Source organism: Talpa europaea, assembly GCF_964194135.1.
Source record: "Talpa europaea genome assembly, chromosome: 10".
Classification (NCBI taxonomy): Eukaryota; Metazoa; Chordata; class Mammalia; order Eulipotyphla; family Talpidae; genus Talpa; species Talpa europaea.
The window spans coordinates 2,683,785-2,710,696 of NC_140077.1; the positions used below are offsets into that span (position 1 = coordinate 2,683,785).

Here is a 26,912-nt window from a genome sequence, read left to right on the forward strand (position 1 = left end):
GGGAGCAGGGCGCTCTCTGCTCCTGCCAGGAAGGGGATTACCCTGTGGCTGCTGAGCCTCCTGGAGCTGGGGGTGACAGAAGGGGGTACACCTCCCACCCCGGGAGATTTCTGTGGCTTAATCCCTTGGAGATTTCCCGGTTCCCTCTCCGGCAGTATGTGGCCAGGAAGGATTCTGTGGGCGGGCAACAACAAACCGCTCTTCAGAAGAACCTTGTTTGGATGGGAAAATGCGTTCAAGTTCTAAGTAACAACTGCTGGCTGAGCATTGCAACGTGACCCACGGGTAAGTGGCTCGCTGCAGTGACAGGGCAGGTACTCAGCACTGTGGGGAGCCTGCTGGAAAGCTGAGGACCCCCCATCTGGGGTGGTGATTCACCTGGAGCAGCCGCCCTCCAGTCCTGGCATCTTGGACCCTGGACAGCACAGCCACCAGGCCAGTAAGGACTTCTGAGGACACACTTTTTCCATGACCCCATCCTAAACCGGCAGCCACCTGGCAGACCCCAACCCCTGGACACTAAACCTGGAAGCTCCTGTCCTGTGCTGGGGGGCTAGGCAGGGAGGTATGTCCTGGAAGTCTCATGGGGTTTACTGCAGGACAGCAGCTCTGGTACCTCACCCTGCCTCAGGCACCGGGATGACAAAGGTAAGGTCAGAGCAGTGCCCAAAGGCCCCCACATCTGAGGGCGCTGTCCCCAGCTATAGCCAGCAGGGGCAGGACCGGATAACGCCCCACGCCCGGGCTGTGCTGCCTGCCACGTGCCGAGTCACGACAAGCCCAGGAACACCATTCACAAGAGCAGCAGACGTGGGACATCAGCGTCACACGGGGCTGTCAGGAGGGAGCTTCCGAAGGAGAGCAGAGCCACTCTGCAAGGAAGGCCGAGACGCAGCCACATTTGGGGGCGCAGTGTGTGAGTGCTGGATTTGTGCAGGGGAGCCTCTGCCTCTTGCAAGCGTGTGCTCTGAATCAGAAGCAGCCTGGCTGGAGAGCAGGTGGCTGGGAGCCCACAGCCGGTGGGAACGGATGCTGGGCAGGCCCAGTGCGGACACCGGCACCATGGGAGGCCGTGCATGAATCCCCAAGGGGTGCCTTAGCTGGCCGCCAGGGCAGCAAAATGTGGTCAAAACCCACTTACAAAAATAAAGATAACTGGTATTATCTCAGTGAGTAGCTCAGAGAGGGGGAGACACAGAGGGTGTCCATGGAACCTCGTAAAACCCTGAGGCAGGCCTTCCACCTGGAGGTAGAGAAGGGACATGAGGCTCAGACAAGGTCAGAGCCCCTAATTCAAGGTCAGTCCCAGGGTTAGCCCAGTACTAGGGCTCAACCCCAACCCTCTGCTCTGACTCCAAATCTTATGTGTTACCCCTCGTGCCAATAACCTTGGCCAAAAAGCTTCTTGAGAAGTAAATTCATTGACTGACTGATTTAATGTCAACATGGGATGATAATAGACGTGTTAGGGGGACGGCCGCCCCCCTTCTTCATGCATGGACCCCAGGGCACGGCACGCACGAGGGGGCTGTGAGTGCCGCGTGGGCTGCTCCTGCCCCGAGAGGCCTCCTCCACGCACGGGGAGCATGAAAGTCGGGGTTGCGGGAGAGAAGCTGCCGGGTGCATGGGGACGCACTCACCGTTCTGGGTCAGCTTGGTGGAGCACACGAGGGTGGAGATCTGGAAGGAGTCCTTGCTGATGGTGCAGCTGCCCAGGCTCTGCATGCCCTTGCCCGTGGCCGAGTGGCCCTTCTCCTCCAGCTCCGCCTTGGTCGAGGGCAGGCTCAGGTACGTGGAGGCGTCCTCCAGCTTCTTGGCTTCGGCCTGCGGGTTTAATCGGGCACTGCGTCCAGCGCATTCCCCACCAGCCGCCCGCGTCTCCCCCAGGCTGTTATCCTCTCACCACCCCCAAATTCGCTGATGGTCATCTGTGAGCTGTTTCCGCGAAGGACCTGTCCTTCCCCGGGGAGCGAACTGACGCCAGCAGAGTGTGGTCAGACGGCACCGGGTGGGCTACGTGCGCCCTCCCCGTCAGTAAGTGTCCCGGGACTGCAGCTTCCGCACCAAGCGGGAGGCCAGCCCAGCGCAGGCGGCCAGAGGGACGTGGAGGTCCGGCCAGCAGGGATGCAGCGCGTACCTTGTAGACAATGAGGTCATGCTCCCCGTCCCTCAGCGTGGTCCCGTCGTAGCGCATCAGCTTGACGAACGCCAGCGCGAAAATCTTCTCCGATTTATCCTTCGCTGCAACAGACACGGATGGTCACCGTCCCGGGGCCACCACACAGCAGCGCCGGAGGGGCTCCAGCGGCCGCCTTTACGGAAAACAAAGCAGCTCGTGACAGACGAGAAGGTCAGCGTGATGGAGGGGAGACGGGCCATGGCGGCGGGGGGGGCTCAGCAGGGAGGTGTCGACTGTGCAAACTACTCAGCACATCCTAGCGGTCCCATGACACCCTCACGGGCAGAGCCACAGGAGCGTGATGGTGGGGACAGGGCGACGGCTCTGTGTGCCCCACAGCTGGAGCCTCGCTGTCCCCATGGCCATGCCAGGGTCGTGGAGACCAAGCAAGATGAAGGCGCCGGCTCTGCCTTCTATACAGTAGGGGGTTCCCCAAAACCTCTGCTGCACTGATCATGTGTCCTTCTGAGTGTTCCCGGAGGCCCGGCTGGACCCCAGCTCTCCCCAGGATCCTGAGAGCAGCTTGCAGAGGGAGCGCATGAGTGCGGCCAGTCCCTCCCTGCTGCCCTGGAAGCGAAAGCGAGGGCGGCCAGGGAGCACTACTCACAGTCCTGGGAGGATCGGTGGCGGAAGGTGAAGCGCAGGTGGCTGCGGTTGACGTCCTCGATGGGGATGGCCACCTGCGGGGGACACGATCAGGCCTTGGGACCCCACACATGCGAGGCCTCACCGTGGGCCCCTTAGACTGAACACCTTTCCAGGTAACCCCAAGTTCCACAGTGTTGTCCCAAGACACATGTGCGTGCCGGGGCCCGGCCTGCGACACCGATGTCTTCCTCTCAGAGCTCCTGACCCTCGCATTACGCTTCTAGTTTTAAAAGTTGCCCCTCTCCTGTTTGGCCCCAGCAGGGGTTTCTACGGTCCCTCTGCACATGTGGGGACCTGTGCGGGCAGCGGGGAGAAAGCCTCCTTGTGATCTGCGTACAAGAACCAGACCCAATACACGGGCCATGAAGCCCGGACTGCCCCAGATTCCCACGTCTCACGCGGGGCTCCCAGCACCCCCTGGCCTGGGTGGCAAATCTCAGCCCCTGGCGCCTCCCGGATGGGTTCCGGCAGGTGGGCACGAGGCGTCAGACACAGGGCAGGGCCAGGGCAGGGTGTGCCCAGGAAGTCCCGTATCTTGGCCCCCCTGTTCACCAGCGGTCTGCGGACAGCACACGCAACAGCAGCCCCGGGAGAGGCCGCGGCGCTCTCTGGAGGACGGTCATTTGTCTCCATGAAAGTCCCGTTTTTATGTCCAAAAGGAGATGAGAGTAAATGTCTTCCAAGAAACGCCAGCCCGGTTCCCTAGCAACCTTGAACGCCTTTGTGGAGGGCCTGCTCGGGGGCTGGGTGCCCTTCGAGAAGCGCCAGGCGGGTAGGAGGTGGGGGTTTCCTTGGGAAACAAACGTGTGTTCCCCAGCCCAGGCCACGGGGTGAAATGACCATGTAAATACCTTAACAGTCTCAAACCAGCGTGGCTGTTTGACCTGGTAGTAAATCACCGACTTGTACTCCGAAATGGCTTCATCGCCAGCACCCGGGAAAATCACATGCTTTGAAAGAAGCATAAAGAGCTCGCATCAGCCCTCCCAGAGCCTGCGCGCCAGCAGCCCCTCCGCCCCACCAGGCCACGAGGGCAGGGACAAGCGGCGGGATGCCGGCCCCCAGGCGCCAGAACACACCTATGCCCGGCTCCTGAGCCAGGGCCAGCAAGGGGCCTCCACGTGGACGCGAGAGGCTGCTGTCCCCCACCCGCCACACACCCCCATCACTTTAACCTGAGATCCCACCCGAGTCTAGAGTAAGGGGACGTGGGCGAGGAGAAGGCCACCCAACTCCCACCTGTTCCTCTACCGTCAACACCGACCAGCTGACCCCACATAGACCCAGCAACAAGGGCGGCCTGCCCCCCTCCCGCAGAAGCCTGGCCGGCCTCACCGGCCGCTCTGAGCCTCAGGAGCACCCCCAGGGGGCCGCTCTCAGGCTCGTGGGCCCAGGAGACCCCAGCCCTCCGGTCTGGGTCGAGGGGATGGTCAGGACACCTGCTGGCTGCCTTGACCGCCGGTCCTCAGGAGGCCGCAGCCTGCCGGTGTGTCCCCTGCACCCCCTGCAGGCCGCTGTGCCTGGCAGGAGGTTGCCAGGAAGGGCCAGGAAGCAGCACCGAGCTCCAGCCCCAGCCCCCTTCATGCCCTGCCTGGGCTTCAGCAGCCCTCAGGTGGCGACACTAATGGTATCTGGACATGCAGGGTGACGGCTGGACCCGGGTCCAGGGCTCACACTCGCCGGTGAGGCGCAGTGACAGGACTGACCGAGGACGATGGTCAGGACCTCGGGGGTCCCCTGGGACAGCGGCTGCCAGGACACCAGGACCTCTCAGGCAGAGGGAAGGAGGAGCCTCGCAGCCCCATGTACGTGGCAAAGTCCAGGTGACACACTGAGGGAAAAACTTGGCGCAAGAAATACCTCCAGCCGCTTCCCATCCTCGTCATACACAGACACCGTGACCTCGACGTTCTTGGCCGTCGTCTTGCTTCCTTTATCAAAATCTCCTTGGACTAACGTTACGTAGATGTCATTTCGAACATCACCTGGGGGAAAAATTATACCTTTAAAACCAATCCATTCCCCATAGCTTAGCCGTGAATTCTGCACAGCTGTCTCTGGCTAGCAGAGTTACACATGCTGTGCAGGTGGCTGTGAGGCATTTTCTGCAAGAGTTTCACCTGTTAAAAGCAAGACACAGCCGCGGTCACCTCATAAGGCTCGTGGGAAGGAGGGACATGTCCAGGCCCCCACGACTTCTGGGCGCCTCACCTGGAGCCTCCGCACCTGTGCAGCAGCCAGGCTCAAGGGGCTCAAGCTTCAGATGTGAGGTCCCTCCTTCCGGAGCGACCCAGGCCCAACAACCCTGTCATGCCTGCCTTAGGCCAGGGACGCGGTCACCCGAGGCTCAGCAGCCAAAGAACATGACAACGCCCAGGACGACCACTGGCGACGGGCCCTCGGCGTCCCTCTGAAGGGTGAAGGGAAGGCTGGGCGCAGCGAGTGCAGAGGCCCAGGAGTAGGGAGTAGATTTTCCAGAATGAAACTTCCCCACGGAGCTTCTCCCCTTGACAGGGCAGGCCGCGGGCAGGACCCTGAGTGGGGGCCAGTGAAGGGGCCGGGAACTGAAAACACACACACTCGTGCACCACATGCACACGCGCGCACACACACCACACACACACCCCACGAGCTGGGCGCTCCTCGGCTGAGAGCACGCACAGGGTGGCCTGGGAACCCTCAGCGCTGGCCGGGAGCAGCCCCAGGCCAGGGGACAGGAGGGACAGTCCCACAAGGTCAGCACAGCCCCCCAGGCCACAGGACGAGGATCCCCAGAGATAAACGATCCCCTTGCTTCCTTGTTTTTCTCCTTTTTCTTAATTATTTTATTCTGGCCTTTAATGTCTCCAACTAGTAAATTGAGATTCCATTTAAAAGCCATTATCATGATCACCCCAGTGGGTCGCTGCCTGCACCACAGTGCGGCTGGGGGCGAAAGCTGCATCGCGACCCCGACCACGGGGGCCAGGCAGGGGCAGGAGGAGAGGCCCCCCAGCCACAGGCCAGCCGCGCGGCCCACAAGTCGCTCGCCCTCCCGCCACCCACCGCGAGCAGCCGCCGCCTGGAAGTTGCATCAGCGCATAGAAGCCTTGTCAGCAATACCGCCCCTCGTCCGAGAGCCTCGCTCACGGCGGCTGCGGGACACCCCCGTGCCAGGACCAGCCCGAGGGAGACAGGTTCTGAGCAGGCCGACCCACCGGTGGGGACGCCAGAGGCCCACGTGCCGGGGAGGAAGGGCCTGGTGTAGGAGGGGACTCGGAGAGCACCCCTGCTTCCCACCAGGGCCCCCCAATGGGCGACGAGAGAGAGAGAAGAGCCCAGGCAGGGTGCAGGCTCCCCACTGTCGCTGGAGATGCCCCCAGGCGAGTCGACCGGCCGACAGGACATGCAGGCAGCTCGGCAGAAGGCGGGGGTCTGAGAGAGACCCCCACCACCTCTCCCCCAGGACAAAGCTTGGGGTGACAGCTCGAGCCAGACTGCGCCCCTCCGGGGAGCTGGAACTTGAGAGCCACATGTGGAACCTGCCAGGACAACAGCCGGGGGGTGTCCCCAGGAGCCTCTCAGGAGGAGTTTGGAGGTGCAGACTCACTAAAGCCCCCAACTGTAAGGGAAGCAGAACCACTGTGAACTGGAAGTTCTGGGTCTCCCTTGGGACCCGAGCACGTGCTGAGGACGCGAGAAGTGCCGCGTCTTCACCCTGATGGCAGCTGCCTGTCAAGTGCAAGCACCGAAACACACGCACTCCAAGTCCACATGGACCTGCACACACTGCCAGGGCCCAGGCAGTTTCACGCCAGGCTGAGGGTCACACCTGCCTCCTGCTCAGGTAAGCCACAGGGCTCATCTGCCCAGGTGTGGGGTTTGCCACAGCCTGTAGACCTGCAGACACAGGAAGGGGTGCACCCCCGACGGCCCTCCACAAATGAGGCATAACTCTCCTGTGCATGGGCAGACCCCGCTCGCCGCGGGTATGGAGAGCCCCAAGGAAGGAGACCAGGGGGGCTGTGGATGTGGGGGCCCGGCCCCATCTCCCTGCTCATGAGCCAGGCAGCTCCAGGCGGCGGTTCACCTTTGTGGGAACACGTTCGGTGCAAAGGCTCCCGGAATCCTTGCATGGATGGAGCAGGTCACTGACGGGAGCGCTACCTGCAAGCCCCGCCCCTCAGATATGAGGACGAACAGTGACGTGCCCCCACGGCCTCCGGAGGATCCAATCAGATGATTAATACAAACATTATTTCCCGCTGCTCCCCTCAGCAGTGTGTTTCATCAGTCTGCCTGTTCTATTCCCCGCTCTGGCTCTGGTGAATTCTCTCACCCTCCCCCACTTCTGACTGTACCCCAGTTCTTGTATAAATAAAATAAAAAATTAAAAAGAAAAACCATTATTTGGAAGTGAAAAGTCTTCTAGAAACATAACAGATTACTCTTACCATAGAGTTCGGTGTGTGTTCACTAAGTTGAAAATCCACAATGGACTGAGGGACGAGAAGAACCACTGTCACACCTGAGCAGGTGCCACGTGTGAGCACTCACGGCACCACTGCGGGACCCTCCAGTCACCCCACTTGTTGGCCCGTTGCGTTCGGCCCCCCCTTCCATCTTTAGGTGAGATGTCACCCCAGAGGGGCTGGCTGCACAACCTCGCACAGGGTGGGGGAGCCGCCGCCCAGTGCTGGCGGGTCCCGGGGACCCCAGCAGCTGTCAGAGGACTCTCAGCCTCCAGTGTGGAAGCCCGAGGTGAAAGCAGCCTCTGCTTCAGCACGAGGGGGTTTAGGAAGATGGGGGCCGGCAGGGTATGTCCAAGGACAGGGCACCGGTGCTCCTGGGACCTGGCTGGCTCCAGGCCTCCCTCCGCGGGGCCCACAAGAGTCCTGGGGGCGCCAGCTGTCAGCTGGCTTCAGTTTTCTGTTATACCCCACAGCTTCCTGACTCCAGCTCCCAGATGGAAGGAAATACCCTTCTTTGCCTCTCCAGGGAGCGTGCCCAAGACCAGAGGGGCAGCAGCGAGGTGACCTCACGTCTGGTGGCTTGGTGTCCACCTGAACAGTGGCCCTCGCCTCTGAACTCACACTGGACACCCGCCCGCTGTCCAGGGCCTGTAGGGGTGGGCATCGCTGGGAGCCGAAGTTAGTGTGTCAAAGCACCGCCCGGCCCTGCGGTGACCAGCCCCTTAGCAGACGCTAAGCTGCCCCTTGACTGCACCAGTGACCACGAAGACCCCGCGCAGCCCTCAGCCCACAGCAGGGGGCATGTGGGGCGCAGCGCCCACTGTCCCTGGGGCAGAGGGTGAATCACAGAGCACCCTGGTTACAGGCACCAAGGACCACGGGACAGAGGAGTGAGGGGCCATGATGACAAGGACGTCTGCCCCGCTGCCGAGGGCACACACGGGTTCTCGGGCTGGCCTGACCCTCCTGTCCTGTTCCGTGTGCCAGGAGCCGCACCCCACGGGGATGGAGCCCGCCCTCCCCCGTCCGCCCGCCAGGGCCCGCCCGCTCTCTCTGGCCCGGCTCCTGACTCAGGAGGGGCCCAGGGGGGGTCCGGGCGCCACGTGGCCACGTGCTCGGCTCTCCGGGCCAGGGCTGCTCCGAGCCGGGCACACACACTGTCTGTGACAGCGACACAAGCCCCCAGAGCCTGCAGCGCCGGCCAAGCCCAGGACACCAAAGGCATCAGCTCTTACCAGGCATGATGATCTCCGGGAACCCCGTTTTCCGAGCCACGGCCGTGGTCCTGTCCACTAAGTGAGGAAACTCTTTCCTTATCTGACGAGTATCTCCGGGAAGCAGTTTCAGTGTAACCCACAAACCTAGAAAAACAAGGGTGCATGAGCCACGGTCGCCCTGGCCGCCGAAGGCTTCACAAGACCAGCTCCACTGAATGAGGCGCCTTGAATTCACGTCTCAATGAGGGTGTAGGAGAAAGCAGTGAGGGGCCAGGGGATGGTGCCCGGCGTCCAACTAGCTGGGCCTCGCCTCAGGAGGGGCCGGCACAGCCACAGGGCCAGCCGCCGCAGCACGACTCCTTGGGGTGCTGCGCATCAGACAAATCAGGAGGGAGCGTGTTTCTGGGGGTGCACTGAGGAGGTCATTGTTTTTCCATCTCCCAAAAAGGATCACAGCAGAGGAGGTTGCTGGGGGGACACCAGGCCAGCCCACGCTGCGCCGAGGGGCCTGGGCCTCCCGCACCGCCCGCCTGCCCAGAGGGGGGGGTTCCCTTTCCTGAATCACACAAGACCCGGCAGCAGGTCAGGCCAACGGGACAGCCAAGCGGACTGCCCCTCGAGGGAGCGCGCCCCGCTCCTGGCTCTGTCCTCCGGCAGTGACAGTGCAGTCGACGTGGGCTTGGTCCCAAGCAGGGACAGCAGGATGAGGGTTTCTCAGATCTCAGAGCGAGCCCCACCGAGTCACTCCAACTCAAGCCCCTTCCGGAGTCCGGGGTGATGGGATGAGACCAGCGTTTACAGGAGTCAGAGGTAAAGAAGTGACGATGGAACCTCTGTCCCTAGCACCGCTCGGGGTCCTGCCGTTCAGGACCAGCTCCCCGGCGATCTGAATCCATCACTGAGTAACTCAGCGGCACAAGTCAATTTGCTCCCACACCTTTGAAGCCGAGAGACAACATCCTCCTGAGGAGGCTGGGTTCTAAACACTTTCCTCCACCAAAGAAAATGGGGCCAACTTCCAAAGAAAAAGTGCTTTTGAGGCTGACTTTGGCTTCACTAGAATAACAGAACGCAAGAGGAATGAGCGGACGTCACCCCACGAAGAGCGGGCGCCGGCCTGCGGCTGCGCAAGAAGCCACCATCACACAAGACGCCAGCACCTCTGGGTGCAGGGGGCAGGCTCCCGGGGCTGACTGTGAAAGAGGCTGACACCTGTGATGGGCAGACATGGAACAAGCCAGAAAGAGGCCAGAGCGCAGAGAGATCTCAGCAGAGGCAGGAGCGGGTGCCAAGCAGGAGCATGGGAAACTCCCTGGCTTGACTCTCCTATGCCCTTGCCACCTCCTCCCTCCCTCTGCCTCTGGGGGGTTGGGGTGTTGGGTGAGCCTGGTCATTGAATGTGGTGGGTTCTGCCAGGTGAAGCCCCCCACACCTACAGCTCACTCTGAGCTCCATGATCTGGGCTCAGGGACACGCACCCTTGGGTGAGAACGGCCCTTGCATTGCAAGGTAAGCCTGAGGGGTTCAGTTCAGTTCAGTGGGCACCTGCGGTCCCCTTGAAAGTGCTGTCAATGTTCTGGTCTCTATGAGCTTTCTCATGTGGCCTCAGAGAACTGGGGCCCCAAATATCAGCCCCCGGGCCTTGGCGTCCCAGAGTGGGCCACAGTACCTGGCCCCCTGGCAGAGCAGGTGGGTCCTCTGCCCCAGTTCCTGAGGGCCTGGCCCCGATCCTGCCTCTCCCGAGTGAGTCTGTCAAGAGTCTAGCAAAGCTCTGATGATAGTAAGAGATGAAACCCAAGGCGGTGGGGTGGGGCCTGGGACCGAGTGCCCAACCTGAGTCTGCCTCCAACCGAAACCACTTTCATGGGCCTTCCCCAGGCCTTTCAGCTCAAGTGCAGGTTGGCACGTTAGTTTATGAGAAGATGCTCCTGGAACAGCTTAAAATCACTCTGTCTACAGAAGCCACATTTCATCAACATGGGGCTGGGGATTTTGTTTTGCCTTTTCCAAAGAGGGGGGTTGTTGTTCACCAAAGGCTCCTCATTCCTCCAGAACATTCTTAAGACTCAACTCATACTCAGCCTTTAAAACAATGGGACATGAATCTTGAGAACAGCTTCCGAAAAGCCCGGGGGCGGAGGGCAACCAGGCGAAGATGCAGGGTGCTCCCCCAGGCCCACTGAGTTTACCGTGAGTCTGCATCCAGTCACAGACTGAGGCGTGGCTGTACCTCGGGGCTAAAAGCAGCCTCAGGTGGATCTTCTGAAGGTGACCTACCCTCAGCCCGCAAGCAGGCCTCAGAAAACTGTTGTTTTCTGGCAGTCCTCCCAGCCAGCCCGGGTGCCAACTGTCAGCAGCCTGGGTGATTGATTCACGGCCTCTGCCAACAGAAGGTCAGCGGCTCGGAAACTTGTCATAGTGGGATTAAAAATGAGGAGTGCAAGAGGGAGCAGGGGAGGAGAAATCCCTTCTATTGCAAAGCAAAGGGGAATCAGTCTGCAAAATGGAGCCCTTTCCAGGTGACGGGGAGCGGGGCAGCAAAGCATGCCGCTGTGATTAGTGTAAGACTCACACAGGATAAACAGAGAAGGGCACTTGCAAAGGAGGGGTACAGCCCACAGCTCCATGTTCCTCTAAGCAGGGGGATGAAAGAACAGTGGACAGTTACTGACTTCACTTATGAAGTCTTCAAAATGCTTTCAAAAATAGCTAGGATGAAAAAGGGCAAATGAATGAGTTGTTTCCTGTCTCATCAACTCCGGCCTCTTCCCAAACATTTAATTGTATCCCACTCAGTCTCCCCCTCTCTCCCAGGTTAGCTCTCAGCAGTACTTAGAAAGGTGATTAGCTAGAAAATTCTCAGATACTGCGCCAGGGAAGAACATGCTGTAATCCAGCATTATACACCATATCATCACCACCATCACCATCACCATCATCATCACTATCGTCACCATCTTCATCACTATCATCCCCTTCATTACCACCACCATTGTCACCATCACCACTATCATGCCCACCAACCATCACTGTTATCAACACAATCATCATCATCACCTTACCACCACCACCACTGTCAACACCACTATCATTGCCATCACCATCATCACCACCATCATCATCACCACCATCATCACCACCACCACCACCACCATTATCATCACCACCACCATCATTATCACCATCATCCTCATCACCACCATCATCATCACCACCACCACCATCACCACCACCATTATCATCACCACCACCATCATCACCAGCATCACCATTATCATCACCACCACCATCATTATCACCATCATCCTCATCACCACCATCATCATCACCACCACCATTATCATCACCACCACCATCATCACCATCATCCTCATCACCACCATCATCATCACCACCACCATTATCATCACCACCACCATCATCACCATCAACCTCATCACCACCATCATCACCACCACCACCACCACCATTATCATCACCACCACCATCATTATCACCATCATCCTCATCACCACCATCATCATCACCACCACCACCATCACCACCACCATTATCATCACCACCACCATCATCACCAGCATCACCATCATCATCACCACCATCATCATCACCACCATTATCATGATCACCATCATGACCATCAAACTATCGTGCACACCATACCACATGACTCAAGTTCACGTAAATAGACAGTTATAGAAACAAACAAAATAACAGAATACATACCCTGGCCCTTGTGGTTGACTTCTTTGGCAGCAATGACTTTGTTTATAACAGTTTGAAGGAAGTCATTCTCCCCTGCCACCCTGGGTGAAAAACGGGATGACATGTTCAGCGGCTTGTGTCGAATGGCGTCGTCCAACGCGAGCCTGGAGGGCACGGGACGACCAAGACCACAGGAGACAAGGGGGCAGAGACCCAGAGGTCACGGTAACAAGGGAACACAAGAGATCATCGTCACCGAGTGCGAGAGAGTCATCGAGTCAACGCACAACAAAGGACAGGATAGGTGACAAGAGAGACAGGGAAGAGCATTGATCAGGAAAATGCTGAACCACACAAGAGAAATAAAATGAGGCCAACCCCATCCCCAGGAAATAAATATTCATTAGGGTCCCGCTCTGATTCTACCAGACAATAATGAACCAGGGCACTTATCTGAAAATCACATAAATGGACAGCATTTAATCCCAAGAGATGTTTTGGCCATTTCTTCAACTTCAGGAATTCCTGCCCACAGCCTCGGTCAGGGGGCAGGTGGTTTGAAGGGGAAGGCAAAATCATGACAAAACAAAAGAGAGATCCCTCTAACCTAGGTGTGTGGGAGCTGGGGGAATCGCTCCACACCGTCAGACTATACGCTCAGCCTATGCTGCTTCAAAATATGAAACGAAAAGCTTAGTTTTTGAAGAACACAACAGCAATTGCAAATGCAAACCACCCATGTTTGGGAAGCCCATGGATCAGAGCTTTTAATAGAAGCTGTACTCGCATCAAGGAAATAAATAACAGGCAACATATGCAGAGACTATGTGCAAGTTCGTGTAAATAGACATTCATAGAAACAAAAATATAGAATACGAAAGGAGCAAGAATGTAAGTCATGTATATATAGGTTTTCAAATAATTTCTGGGGGGAAAAAAGGACAGTGTTATTCATCACGCGAGCCCACGTGACTCATGAGAGCTGAGGACTGCTTCAATTTGCCTCGCCAAGTTAAAAGGGACATAGAGAGAAATGTGCACTGTGCTTCCTTCCCTAAAACTTCTCCTGCCATCAAATAAATCAGTTTTAATGGAGCGAAAAACAGTTTCATTAGCATGACATTTCCCAAACAACTGGTATCAGAGCTTATTTTGCTATTAAAATCATGCAGATCTTTGTTTCTAATACCACAAATATTAATCTGCATATCTATCTTCCTTTAGTGGAACGAGGAGCCACAGTCACAGTGGAGTTGCGCCTGAACAGTACTTTTTAAAGTGAACATTTCCCCCAAAGAGCAAATCAAGATGGCTGCCCCCGTAATGCCTGATGCGTCCCAGGGGAATTCAGATCAGCAAACCTGAAACTAGCAAACCTGAGTTCTCCTCACTTTTCAAAAGATAACCCCCTGCAGACATTAGCAGGCAAGAGGTCATCTCACCTCAGAAATACATGTGGGCATCAAGAAATACTGAGGTCTCATACATCACAGCATGCAAACAGCACTGGCGCCTTATTTCTCAGTGCTAAAGAGGCAATTTCATATTATCATTTTGTAAAATGAGAATGCATTTTCTTTATTACCTCATACCTGCCCATGTTCAATGCTGAGGGGCCCCCTGTTTACTGAGGAAGCTTGCAGATGCCGTAACCTGCGCTCCCTGTCCCTCGCATGCTGCAGTGAGGACAAGAGAGCACTGGTGATGGACAGGCTCTCCAGCTGCACTGCCCAACGTGGCAGCCGCCAGCCACCTGGGGTAACCACACTCTAAATGGGGCTGTGATTGAAAATGAAATATTTCATTTGATTTAATTTCCGTTCATTTAAATAGCCACCTGTGGTGACCGTATGCAACAGACGCGTAAATCTAAAGCATCCAAACAACTGAGGTCTCGGCCTCCCATGATGCAGCAGACACACACCTGGACGCTCGGGGCTTCCTGGTGCTCGTGTGTCGGGGAGATTCGACACCTGCTCGCGGGCTACGCTTCAGGGCGCTCTCTGACCAGCCACCTGCCTGCAGAGAAAACCACTCCGGGCCGTGTCTGAAAGCCGGGCTGGGTGGTGGCAAGGCAGGGGGCCTCCCATCCATTGCCTGTGCTCACCCCCAAGTCCCCACTGAGTGTCACCAGCCTCCAAGCCCCCTGGGCCAACACCTAAATCTAAAATTTCTAAGATGAAATTTGTTCCAAGCTCGAAACCAGATATAAAAAAACAGGAACAAGAGAAGCCAGCGTGTAGGGCCCCACGCAGACGATCCCAGCCTCCTCGTGACTCGCTCTTCTGCTAGGACTTCACACGCCCGGGAGGGAGCTGTCACTCTCCATTAGCCGAAACCATTCCACTCCCTCTTCCTGGCTCTCCACCTCTGTCTGAGGGGCCCAGTGCCCTTGAAGTGGACACAGGCCATTAACCAGGTTCACGCCTGCTTTAATCTCCAGGGAAATAACACCAATTCTGCCAGCCTCTTCCACGGAATCGACCTTCCAATCAGAGAATCAATCTAATGAATCTCCTCCAAGTGCCTCTCAAGCTGCCCCACCTCTCGACAGCGCGGGGTCCGAACTGAATGGAGCCCACACGGGCGGGCCCGGGCACGCTCACTCCAAGCAACAGCCGGGCAGAAACTCAGCCGCCCACGACCTGCCTCCCAGTCTTATTTCTCGCTTTACAAAAGAATTTGTCACTATTTTATTGGGTTTTCTACTTTGCGAACAGCAACCTCCCGGGATGAATTTGAGAGTGCTGTACTCCGAAAAGGTGAGCTGGTCTTCGAACAAATCAATTATGTGAAGAAATACGCTCAGGGTAGAATTGTAATTCTGTGTGTCCTGAGCCGTCACGTGTAAAATCTTCCACTTCAAGACCATAAATAAACCTTAACCCGGGATTCTGGAGGCGACAAAAATGCCACGCACCGGAGCAAAATCATCAATTCCTATTTGTGCTGAGTTTATCAACTTAATTATGGAGATAATTATTACAAATATACATTTTCCATATTATATCTGCTCAAGTATTGTGCTCCATACTTACGGCTGAAAGGGAATGAAATGCTGTTTATCTTCATCGTCTACTTTTCCATTTATTATATCTGTTACATCCATCACTGGGGACAAGAAAAGAACAGAGGTTGTTTTGGCTTGAGTGTTATCATCACAAAAAACAAAGGGAAATCAGTGTCTTCTGACCAACAACAGCACAAACTTGACGGTGGGACTTTCTTAAATTCAAGTTCTAAGTATTTCCACGTGTGTACGACACATTAAATTCCCTGAAAGCGCTGGCCCAAAGGGGAGGGTCCCCAAGGGGCAAAACCATGTAACACACGTTTCCCTTATATCAGCCACACTGCGGAGCTCCACGGGGCGCGTCCTCTAGCAGCGAACACCTAAGGCGGGCGGGTGGGGCGGAGAAACAGAGCGCTGGACCACAGCAAGGTTCTTCTAACCCTGGGGGACCCTCCCCATAGCCAGTCCCTAGTGGGACCTTTTTGAGTGTCTACAGCCCTCTGACCTGTCATGGGCCTAATTCAGAGGGTCCCTGATGGCCTGACACCCCGGCCAAACCCAGCCTGTGGGCCTAGAGCACACCAGGAGCTCAGCAACTACGTGTAAGATGCAGCAAGTGAGCAAAAATGCAGCCACTGCATTGAGCAGCCGGGCCCTGCAGCTCCTGGGAAGTGGCCCAAGCCTCAGAGAAAGAAGGCTCAGCAGCCACCGGGCCTTGGAGACACCTCAGGGGTCTTGGCCCACAGTCCCGGGCCAGGAAGTTCTGTGGCTGAGAATCTGATTCTTACAAAAAATCTGTCACCAAAGGAGAAAGTGAAGGTTGGGGTTTGGAGGAGGGACTCACCCCAAACTGACCGCCCAGGGTCTCTACGTGATTCAGGTATGAGGCCTGGCCTTAAAAAGGCAAGACGTGCTGTTGGCTGCCTGGTGGTGATGGGACGGGGTGTGAAGGGTGCAGCCGACAAGAGACAGCACGGAGCGCTGGGAGGCGAGGGGTACAGCGGAAGGGACGTCAGGGTCACCGCAACGACAGGGGAAGGGGCAAGGCCAGGCAAGCAGGAAGGCAACTGCACTGGCAGCACAGAGGCGGGCAGCCGGCAGGCCCTGCCTCGCCACAGGCCACGTCCACGGCGCCACCCTCCCAGCAGCCAGAAGGGCCCAAGGATCCCCACTCCGGAGACACCCACAGCCCAAGGACCAAGAGGCTGAAACAGCGCACGGTGCAGACACCGCCGCGACAGCCGTGATTTTTAAATAGTAAGTAAAACGTTCACATGGCAATGTTAAGCGTTTTAAAAAGACAAAGTGCTACGGGCAGTCACTAGGCGTTTGGCTGCGGCACACCCTGAAAAATGATGTTGGTAAAAAACTGAGACTAAAGAGACAGATAAAAGCCAAGCAGGCAATAAGCAAACTGAAAAGATAAACAAGGACAGTCTGGTCTGCCCTTGATCTTCCAGAGGCGATGAATGTCTCCCCTGGTCGTCATGCAAGAAACCCAGCCACACTTCTGGAATCGAGACCCCGCTACGCGCACATGCTGACACAACCCAAGAATCAAGACAAGGACAAGGATGAAGAGAAGGTCGAGCAACGCAAGCCCACAGCCGCCGCGCAGGGACAGGGAAACGCTTCCAAACGGTGAGAGTAGAGCGGCGAAGAGGCCAACTGCTCAGAACAGCCCGGGACACGCTCCTCTCTCTACCGGGGCAACACGTCTCTCCCTCTCACGCTGTCCCCAGCAGCCTAGCGCACAGGAGGAAAAAGCGCCCTGTTTAAGCCGAGCGTGCCCCGCTTGGCGTGAGCCCTGCCTCCCCACCACTTTGCCTCTGTGCCAACAGGCCCCGAGATCCGTCACCGAGCACAGACGCCCTGCAGGCCTCTCGTGCTCAGCTTCCCTGCGGGCCGAGAACGTGGGTCAGGGAATCCGCCTGCAGCACCCACACAGGACTGACTTCTGAGACTCCACCCTGGGGCCCCTGAGCTGCGTGGACTGTAGTCACTCAGCGAAGAGCCAACACATATTTTGTTCTCTCCCATGGGACGGCTGATAAATCAAAGCCCTGGGTGCTAACATCCTGCAGCAGCTCCTGTCTGCAGAGCGTGGGGCCCGGGCAGAGGGGGCAAAGATGGATTACCGGCCACGCCAAAGGGCCGCCGCAGGCCCGAGGTCAGCTTCCGGGCGTTGTTGTCCCTCAGCTCCATGCGGCCCACCCTCACGATCTGACAGACGAAACTGATTTTCTCCCTCTTCAGGTCTTTGCTTCCGAGGTCCTAGAAATATTAATTTCCATAAATTATTTTGGAGAACCATTACTCAATGCAGGTTCAAATGAAACAGACAGGGAGAGGTGGATGAGGCGCCTGAGACCACCCTGCAGCCTGTGAATAAGCCGCTCCTGTGGCTAAAGGGAGCGAGGAACAGTCTCCAGTGAGCGCTAAGTGAGCTCAAGGTGCAGGTTTCAGAGCCAGGCCCAGTGGGGGCCCGTCTTTGTCAGGGCGGTTCTGAGCCAGCTAGCGCCCCAGCTCCAGAGGGGTCTGCTCTGGCTCCGATAATCGGTGCCTGAGTGACGGGCAGCAGGGGGCACGGACCCCTCATGAGAACGGGGCAGCTCAGAGAAGGCCTGCAGGTGCACTTACAGTGAACACAGCCCGCAGGTGATGGAGTCGGTCTATGTCCTTGGGCAGCCCGCAGCTCGACCAGCGCACCAGGTAGTTCTCACTGGGGAAGGAAAGAGGAACAGCAGGTGAGCTGCCCGGACACACAGGGGCACGCGAGGGCACCAGCCAACTTTCTGAAGGGGCCCTGGGCACGGCGCACACGGGGATAGGCCCAGGCTCCAGCAACCTCAGACAGCGGTCCCCCATGCACAGGTGAGGGAGCCCTTCCCGACCACCCAGACAGACTTGGGGGCCTCGCTGTGGACGCGAGGTTATTCCAATTGCCATGAATACAGCAAACGCCGTTGGCATTTTTTTTAAGAATTTTTTTTGTGCATACAAGAACTGGGGTACAGACCAGAGGTGTAGGGGGCATTGAGAGGATTCCTCAGAGACAGAGTGGGGAGCAGAACAGGCAGATCTACTAAAATCCACTGCTGAGGGGAGCAGTGGGGGGACAGGAGAGGTCTGCAGCGCCGTGTGGGTCGCTCCCTGGCTGGGGATGGAACTCAGGTCACCGTGGCTGGCAACAGCTTCATAGAGCTGAGACTTTAACCCCTGCACCACCAGAGAGGCCCTCAAAGTTTGCACTTGAAAGTGCATTTGTTCATTCAGGATGAGCACAGGGTGAGGCTCTTGGTTCTGCCACAGCGTAAACACCTTGCAGAGCCAACCAACCGCACATGGCAGAAACACAGACTGAGCCCCTCAGGGAGACACCGAGGACTGTCAGAGTGACCGTAAGCCCACCCTGTGTTCTGCTTTCTGTCATAAACTAATTTTTTAAGGTCTGAATAATACAAGGGAAGAAACTGAAGGTTTAAACACATACCATGCTGTCTGACCCGTCATTTTCCATCTGGGCAAAGACAAGGTTACGAGGGACCAACATCAAGAAGACAGAAAGGGACGACCCCAGAGATGACAGGAGCTGGGGAAGGGGGTGCAACATTCTATTCAACAAATACTGGAGACCTGACCCAGCAGCCCTGTCTAGACACTAGAATCCAGCCAGCCATCCCGGAGCAATACGGTCACTCAAAGGTTGACAAATGGGGTTACAGAGAACAAACGTGCAACAAGGCAAAGCGGGGCGTTGATCCTCACGGGGTAGACCCTTAGAATCTGCAGGATAGTAGCTCTGCATCCAAGCACCCACGAGCCTGCAGGACAGCCGCCCTCGCATCCAGAAGGAGCAGGGGTCCGGCTGCTTGGGGGAGGCTGCCCCGCGGCTGACTCTGTGGGCCCTGCCAGGAAGACTTCGGGGTGGGCCACTGAGCAAAGAGGAAGGGGCAGCAGGCCAGGGCACTGACCTGATGAACTTGGACTCCACAGGGTCGTACAGGGACATGAGGACTTCGGCATCTTCTCCTATTTTACAAACCACATTCTTGAGGTTGACAAACAGGGCCAGGGAAGGGGTGGCAGCAAATTTAGCTTGTCTGTTAATGTCCATGTTCTGCTTCTGAGACTGTGAGTGGAAATAAAAAAGCCAGGTAACGAGATCAACACCCAGTGAGCAGCTGATGGCAATGACACATCAACACCGTCCGCACAGTCATGCCCTCGTCCCCACTCCAGGGTCGCTGGACACAAGCATCCTGGGCACAGCACAAGCCTGGGACAATCTGCTCGGGCACATCCCTAGGAAGGCCAGACGTGCACCTGTCTGATCCGTGAGTAAGAATGACCATCAGGAATAGCTGCTTGTTTCGTTATTAGTTTTCCAATTAAAATCAACCCTGACATGGCTGTCAGGTTCATCACTATGTCCCACTGTGCCCGGCCCGGGACATCTAGGGCACTCAGGAAACGCTTGCTGAATGGACGGCTGCCCCATCAATCTATTTCAGAATATCTGGTGTCTACGCAATTCCATGAGGCCGTGGCTGCTATACCCAGGACCTCAGACACGAGCCACAACATATCGCCACCCGGATGTATGTCCCTGGCTTCTCGAGCTCAAGTTCACTCCCCGCCCCAGTCAAAGGGGAAATGCAGAATCAAGTCTTGTACATGAGACGAGAGGTCAGACTCAGCGTGCTGAGACCCTGCCTGCTCGGAGGAAGCCAGCGCAGGCCCCTGGGCGGTGGCTGCCTCGGCCTTTATTAGCCCCAGTTCTGGCCTCACTGAGGTGTCAGCCAGGCTGAAAGCTGTACTGGGAAAATGTACCGCGTGTGTAAAAGGCATATTACAGAGGCAGACTTACTTTTTCTTCTTGTAATCTTTCTTCCACTTGCTTAGAAGCTATTTCATGGGCTCTGAAGAGACTGATCGTGCTAGTTAATTCCGGATCCAAAATGTTCCCATCTTCGTCTCTCACTACCAGGTCCAAATCAAGAATTCTGGAATAACAGAAATTTAAGAGTTCATGAAAATGTGCTTTAACATGATTTCCGCCCCAGCAACTGAGCAAATGAGAACATTCCATTAAGTCTGGGTCACCCGTGAACATCAGGGAACAAAATTCTGTAAGGTTGCTTCATTGAATGTAGCACACCTACCCTGGAATTTAAAAAAGAACTCCAATTCTTCTATTGCCATAGTGACTTTACATAACAATTAGCAACTTTACAGATCTACAAAGCCCAAATGAAATAGTATGGATAACTATGTGAAATATAGACAATTTAAAGCACACACATACTACATATGTAAAATGTATGTATAGATGTATATAGGGGATCTCTACATATTGTGTATGTGTCGTGTATGTGTACATACGATTTTTGTGTGTATGTATGTCTGTAGTGCATATATATGTGGTGCATATGGTGTGTGTAGAGATATACACATTTGTATGTGTGTGTATTCATATATACTGTCTCTCACACACACACACACACACACACACACACACACATACTCTGAATTGATGGTGGGCATCATCCCTGGTGGGGAGGCAGGAGGAAAAGCTGGCAAAGAACCACACTCCCACCCCTTGGCTCACCAGCTCCCCACCTTCCTTCTACCTACAGCCAGCTCTAACTTGCAGATTAACCTGGATTTCTGATAAAGATGTTCTATTGTGTCTCAACCATATGGACGTTATTCACAATAATGTGAAGAGACTTTCTGGCCAGATGGCTCAATATGGTAGCCAGCTTGACACACAAGCAGCATCTGGCTAATAAATCTGCCCATCTATATCAGGAATTATTTGGAGGCAGCATTTTCTCACAATCCCCAAAGCCAACAAAGTGGCTAGGTGATAATGACCATGAGTTTCATTTCAAGAACAAGCAAAGGCAATTAATTATCTACAGAGAAGTCAGGACTGGGCTGCGGAGGTCCGGACTGGCTTTCCTTTGAGTAAGACCTGATCCTAACCGCAGAGCCCTCACAGTTTGCCTTTGGGATTTTCTTCCCGCTATGGGCAATCTGACAGAAGCAGGATTTTTTTTTTAATCAGACAGCAAAGGAGTCATTTGAAAGATAAATTTCAATTAGAAAATGTCTTTCACTGTTTCCAGTTGAAGGAGAAAGCTGACTTGCCAACGATCACGTTCCATCCCTCACACTCCCCTCTCCGCGCGCACCTTACACTGGGCGTCAGTCCGAACCCCGCTGGCCTGAGAGGTTCGGAACCACCGCACCGCACCACTCGCAAGGCCATCACCAAGCCTTATTCTTCCCTCCGTATAGCCACTGAGCAAACTCCATCAACGGGGCCTGGCCACCGGGGGGAGGGTAAGTGGGCCCAGACACCAACAGCAGAGGCTTTGGCTGGTTTGGGGGTGCCTCCAGGGGAGGGAAAGACACTTTTTTAAGCCTTTCATTAGTTGGACTTGGTAACATATTACACTAACAAAGCCACTCGCTCCCAAATATGGGTGGTCATGCCAGCTGGAAATTAGACCCGGGGAGGAGACAGTGCTGGTGTGGGCGGGGCCAGTGCTAATATGGAGGGCCAGTGCTGGTCTGGATGGGGTTAATGTTAATGAGGGTGGGAGGTCAGATGGGGTGTGGGTTTGCCAAGGCTGGTGTGGGTGTGGGCACAGCTACAAAGCCCCTGAACTAGTAGGTCCTGCAGGCCACACGGACCCAGGTAATGAGGAATGGAGGTCCAGGTCATTCCCCAGCCGTGAATAAACTGCCAACTACATACACATCACTCAGTCAGTCCTGCCAAGAAAGGTGGTCAGATCCACTTCCCAAAGGAGGCGTGGAAACATCTCAGGGAAACATTCAGGAAAGCCTAGAGCCTGGATCCTGAGTCAGGACCCTCTCGGGACAAAGTGCATGCTCTGTCCAGAATGCCATATGCAAACCATCAGCACAGAAAATGGCCTTGGGGGTCTTCTCCATATCGGTCTCTCTATGTCCGTCAGCTCATGTGGTTCTGAATCCAAAGTGAGCTTCCCAATAGGAGACCTGACGCCATCATAGACTAATTCCACGAAGACTAAAGCACCTTTGAGGAAGGGGGCAGAAACCCCCTGGAATTACATGTGACACGTGTGTGTCTCTGTGTGTGTGTGTGAGAAAGAGAGAGAGAGAGAGAGAGAGAGAGAGAGAAAGAAAGAAAGAAAGAAAGAAAGAAAGAAAGAAAGAAAGAAAGAGAGAGAGAGAGAGAGAGAGAGAGAGAGAGAGAGAGAGAAGAAAGAAAGAGAGAGAGAGAGAGATGGATGTTCACCCTCTGGAGAAATGGTTCACGATCTTCATCACATTCTCAAATGCCTTCCAGAAACCATCTTGAAATCAAACGCATCACTGTGATTTAATTTTGTGTTATTTTGTTTACTGTAGAAAGAACTAGAAAGATTGCACAGAGCATTGGGCTTTAGAGAAATCATGGACTAAACTTGAGTTCCTCAGGCGAAAAGCTGTCTTACTAAGGATTGTGTTTCCTATCAGCGTCGTAAATTACGTTTGGAAACACTTCCTTTCTTAACTAGATTGTTCCACGACTTAATGTACTTTGGTAGCTTCCTGCAGCCAAATTAAGCAGGTGGTTTCTGAACATAAGTTCAAAATGCGATACTCCAATAGAAAATAAAATCAAAGCTCCAAAACTTGGGTTTCTAGAAGCAGCTGGCCCTGGAGTGGGTTTCACTGCAACAATATCCAACACACCAGACGTCTCTGGAGGAAAACAGCCTTCACCTGCATTCTTCTGATCCAGACTCCCATCCATCATTCTAATTATGCTGCTTTGAGAAACGTCTCACACTTGAAAATATGAATTACCAGAAAGCAAAAATCATGGTATCATTCTGACGTAACAGAGAGACGGCTGAGTTCCCTCCCTCAGCTGAAGAGCAGGGGCAAAATTTCCTCTCCCTTGAGCTCTCTGTGCTGCTGTGCAAAGTGTGGGTTGGACTAAACCGAAAGTTCCCCAAACTGCTATTCCTCATGGTCCAAGTCAATTTTAAATCCAGGCATTTCCAAGCAGCTTCCAACGCATCACAGGTCAAAGCAGTAAGAACGAGGTGCCAGGATTCTGCATTTCCAAAGCTCCGTGATGGACTCTGATCTAGACAGACGAGCATCTGGGTACCAGAGACCCGGTCAAGTCAGGGCTTCCCGCAGCTCTGACATTATCTGCGCAACCAAATCGTTACTGGTGGAGCAGGCAGGGGCCCGCCTGGTTACAGAGGCTGTCAGGGAAGGCTGAGAGCAGCTCGTTTCCGTCCAGGGTCAGAGCAGCCAGGGGAGCGAGTGCACTGCAGCTGAGGGCAGGTGAGCAGCCCCCATGGAGGCCCTAGGGGCCATGTGGGTGGCAGCCCTTGCACGAGACATACCACACAGCAGTCAGTGGCTGCGTCCCTGAAATCGAGACTCACCAGCTACATGTTGTGGCCATATCTGGCAACCCTATATGGATGACAAGTTTTAAGGTCATCTTGGACATCCCCTCCCACTCTACAAACTTGGTATCCTCAGTGCAACACGTCCCCATGAGTGGAGGCAAAGACAAATGCTGTGGAGCCTCCCCTGGTGGCGCAGGCAGTTGAGCGCAGAGCTATGAAGCTGTCCACAGCCTCTGCAGCGCTGGTTTGATCCCGGCCAGCCGGCGAGGGTCCCACATGGTGCGGCAGACCTCTCCTGTCGCGCCCGCTGCTCCCCTCAGCAGTTTATTTTGTGAGTCTGCCTGTTCTGTTCCCCGCTCTGTCTCTGGTGAATCCTCTCACCCTTCCACACATCTGGCCTGTACCCCGGTTCTTGTATAAATAAATAAATCTTAAAAAAAAAAAAATGTTATGAATGTTATGAGCAGAAAGTACAAGTTCCTCCTGGGGGGAGGGGAGAAGGAGTAAGAATCACGGGGTCCGCTATAGAAGAATGAAGAGGAAAGGCTCCCAGCCCCAGCTCCCAGACTTCCTGCTGAAAAAATAGGGGGGTATAATGACTCCAGAAAGTTCTGATTTCCAGGATATAATAGAAAATGAAAACCACGCCATTATTTTGAGGCTAGAAATTCTGCTTGTGATAAAATATAGTTTTAGACTCCTCCAGGCGTAGGGGAGAATATTCTATTGGATAAATTAAGTGTGATATCATCTTTCAGATAAACCAACCTGTTTCCATAGTCGATCTTGGCCGTGACCTTCTTCTTCAGCTCCTTGAGCTCGTCCTGCGGCAGCGTGCCAGAGAGGATCTGGGAGCGCCACTCGATGAGATCGTAGATCATGTGTCGCACGCTCCGGAACATCTCCCTGTTATCCTGCTGCTCGTGAGAGAACAGGGCCAGGGGTAAAGTTTTGGCATTAGACAGGACCGTGGATTTCTTTTCAAATACAAATGTCGTCTATGGTTTATGGGATGAGATTCAATTCTTGTCAAATGAAAAGAGGTGCTTAGCAGGAAATTGGAAGACATCATCCCAAGTTGGTGCCCAGCAAAGTCATACCAGGGTATGAACGGCTGAGTCAAGAGGTTTTCCGGTGCAGGATCTGGACGGACAGGCTGAGAGCCAGCCCGTGACCTCCTCAGATCTGGCCCAGGCAAGTGCAGCCTTCAACTCCCTCACCACCTGTTTCTGCCTCCCCAGGATTCACGTGCCCTGTGCCACCCTGGCCAGCTCGGCCCAGAGCAGCCAGCCAGGCCTGGCAGTCAGCAGAGACCCGCAGGCACAGGCTCCTGGGCGCTGAGGCTTGCTCAGGAAACACTGGGGCCTTGCAAGAAGCTGAATCGGAATCCACAAACTCTTGGTGCATTTATGCCAGAAGGAAAACACAAGTTCACACTTCTTATCACTGCCTGTGGTTTACAAGGGGATGGATGTGCAAAGAAAAGCAACAGGCTTGCGACTGCAAGGGTACGAATCCTCATGGAAATCAGGGACCTCCCCAAGGAACAAAGACCCGGGGGGTGTTTCCAGGAAAAGAAACCGAGGTGACAAGGAAAAGATCCCAATCATCATGGGGCAGTGAGTGATTAAAATATGCTCATTGCTACTTTCACATCTCTGCACCTCTACCCCCACTACTTCTAGCATTTGACCTTCTTTCTAGAACATCTAAGGCCCCAACTACCCATTTCATAACCCCTGCCAGACTATTACATCCAACGAGCTCTTCTCTACAGTATCATCTTAGTTTTAATTTCTGAAATGAAAACTAAATGGTCAAAATTAATGCTTTATCACTAATTCGCCTAATGCATTTTTCTAAAGCCCTGTTAAGTATCAAAAATACTTAATATCTTTCTAATTTGTCTCCAATATCTACCAGAAGTTAGAGTCAAAAAAAAGGCAAAAAAAACACTACTATAAAATACTATAAGGAATTTTGTTTTTACTTTGACCAAATCCAACAATGTCAACCCCTACGAGGCAAATGTAAATTTCTGGAAAGAGCTCCCAGGCGCTCTCGGGGGCCGAGGCTATGTGTTGAAGTGTCCGCCGACACCCTCATCGGCGCTCTCCTGTTTGTTTGGCTGCCAGATTTTTGTTTAAAAATTGCTAAGTTGAACAAGTAACACCGACGACAAAATTGCTCAGATTTACACAAAACATTCGTGGCTAACTTTACGCTTTTTGGGTTTTGAGAGCATTTGATGAACAATTACTGCAACCGCTTATTACTGTGCATTTATCGGAAACCACTGTATAATCAAAAACAGCAAGCTTGCCCAGAGAGCAGCTGTGGGACTTTCGCAAGTTTTCTACGTTCCGAGAAATTGCTGCACTCACGTCCCTCTGGAGGCCTCGCGCTGTGCTGACAGCATTAGCATATGAGAAATCAACACTCTGAATAGAAATACAGGCTTAACAAAAGGTAATCTTGTGCAAATATGAATTTATGTGCAAAGCACTGCCCTGAGGGGATAGGAAATGGAAGATGTCAGAGCCTCAACCTCTCTGCATTAATAAGATTTCTCCCAGCATCAGGACTGGACAGTTGCACCAGCAGCCAGAATGCAAATGCTCTCCCTCTGTCCGCACCCCACGCATAAGTCCAGAGACTGTGGAGCTTTTCTCCAGCAAGAGGAGGCATTACCGATGCTCTGCTGATGGCAGAATAACTAATGAGCACCCCTCCTGCATCCAGAGAGGAGCCCTGACTGCTCAGCAGCAGACTCTCCCTCCCATCATCAAAATATAAACTCCGGGGGACACTCGTGCAAACTGCTTCGGCCTGTCCACCAGGAGCCCCAAAGCAGCTGGGTTCCCTTCCATTCCAGCCACTTTATTACTGAGGCCACAACTGCACCCCAATATAAAGCAGGCAGGTCAAAGGGCACTCAGCCCCCCTCGGTGGCCAGACTATAGGGTTCCGGTGCTTTCTGAGAATGAGCCTGTCCCGGAAGTTCTGCTTTGGAGGGCCCCAGGGAAAGGAGAAATCTGCGGTGGGTACAGCTGGGTCTGAAATGCCCACTTTACACCCCATTTTCTCACCACGTAGAGCTGCCTCCAGATGGTGGACCACTCGCGCAGGGTGGTGGTGACTTCCTGGATGAGCGGGAGGTCCCCGGGGATAACTGTCTCATGTTGCCTGGGAGGGAAGAAGAAAAGCACAGCTGAGTCCCGGCCTTCATGAGCCACTGCCAGCCACACCCTGCAAGTCCAGCGCTCCTGACGTGTCAGCCAGCAG

The 26,912-nt window shown here is 54.7% G+C and overlaps 1 protein-coding gene across 11 annotated transcripts in view; it reads right to left on the minus strand.

The window, feature by feature from the left end:
- The window catches only part of DOCK1 (dedicator of cytokinesis 1), a gene marked incomplete at both ends in the record, with an annotated part of 334,004 nt that overhangs the window by 263,150 nt on the left and 43,942 nt on the right, over positions 1-26,912 (minus strand). For 5 of the 11 annotated variants that reach the window (XM_084245683.1, XM_084245685.1, XM_084245677.1 and 2 more), the window contains 14 exons: positions 1,641-1,824; positions 2,138-2,241; positions 2,787-2,859; positions 3,679-3,777; positions 4,688-4,812; positions 8,514-8,639; positions 12,222-12,301; positions 15,239-15,311; positions 17,352-17,487; positions 17,854-17,935; positions 19,188-19,345; positions 20,084-20,219; positions 24,396-24,544; positions 26,717-26,813. In XM_084245683.1, coding sequence (XP_084101809.1) covers positions 1,641-1,824; positions 2,138-2,241; positions 2,787-2,859; positions 3,679-3,777; positions 4,688-4,812; positions 8,514-8,639; positions 12,222-12,301; positions 15,239-15,311; positions 17,352-17,487; positions 17,854-17,935; positions 19,188-19,345; positions 20,084-20,219; positions 24,396-24,544; positions 26,717-26,813 — 1,622 coding nt within the window. Of the gene's footprint in view, positions 1-1,640; positions 1,825-2,137; positions 2,242-2,786; positions 2,860-3,678; positions 3,778-4,687; positions 4,813-8,513; positions 8,640-12,221; positions 12,365-15,238; positions 15,312-17,351; positions 17,488-17,853; positions 17,936-19,187; positions 19,346-20,083; positions 20,220-24,395; positions 24,545-26,716; positions 26,814-26,912 lie in introns of all 11 variants that reach the window. The other 6 variants (XM_084245681.1, XM_084245676.1, XM_084245684.1 and 3 more) reach the window with 5 other exon arrangements.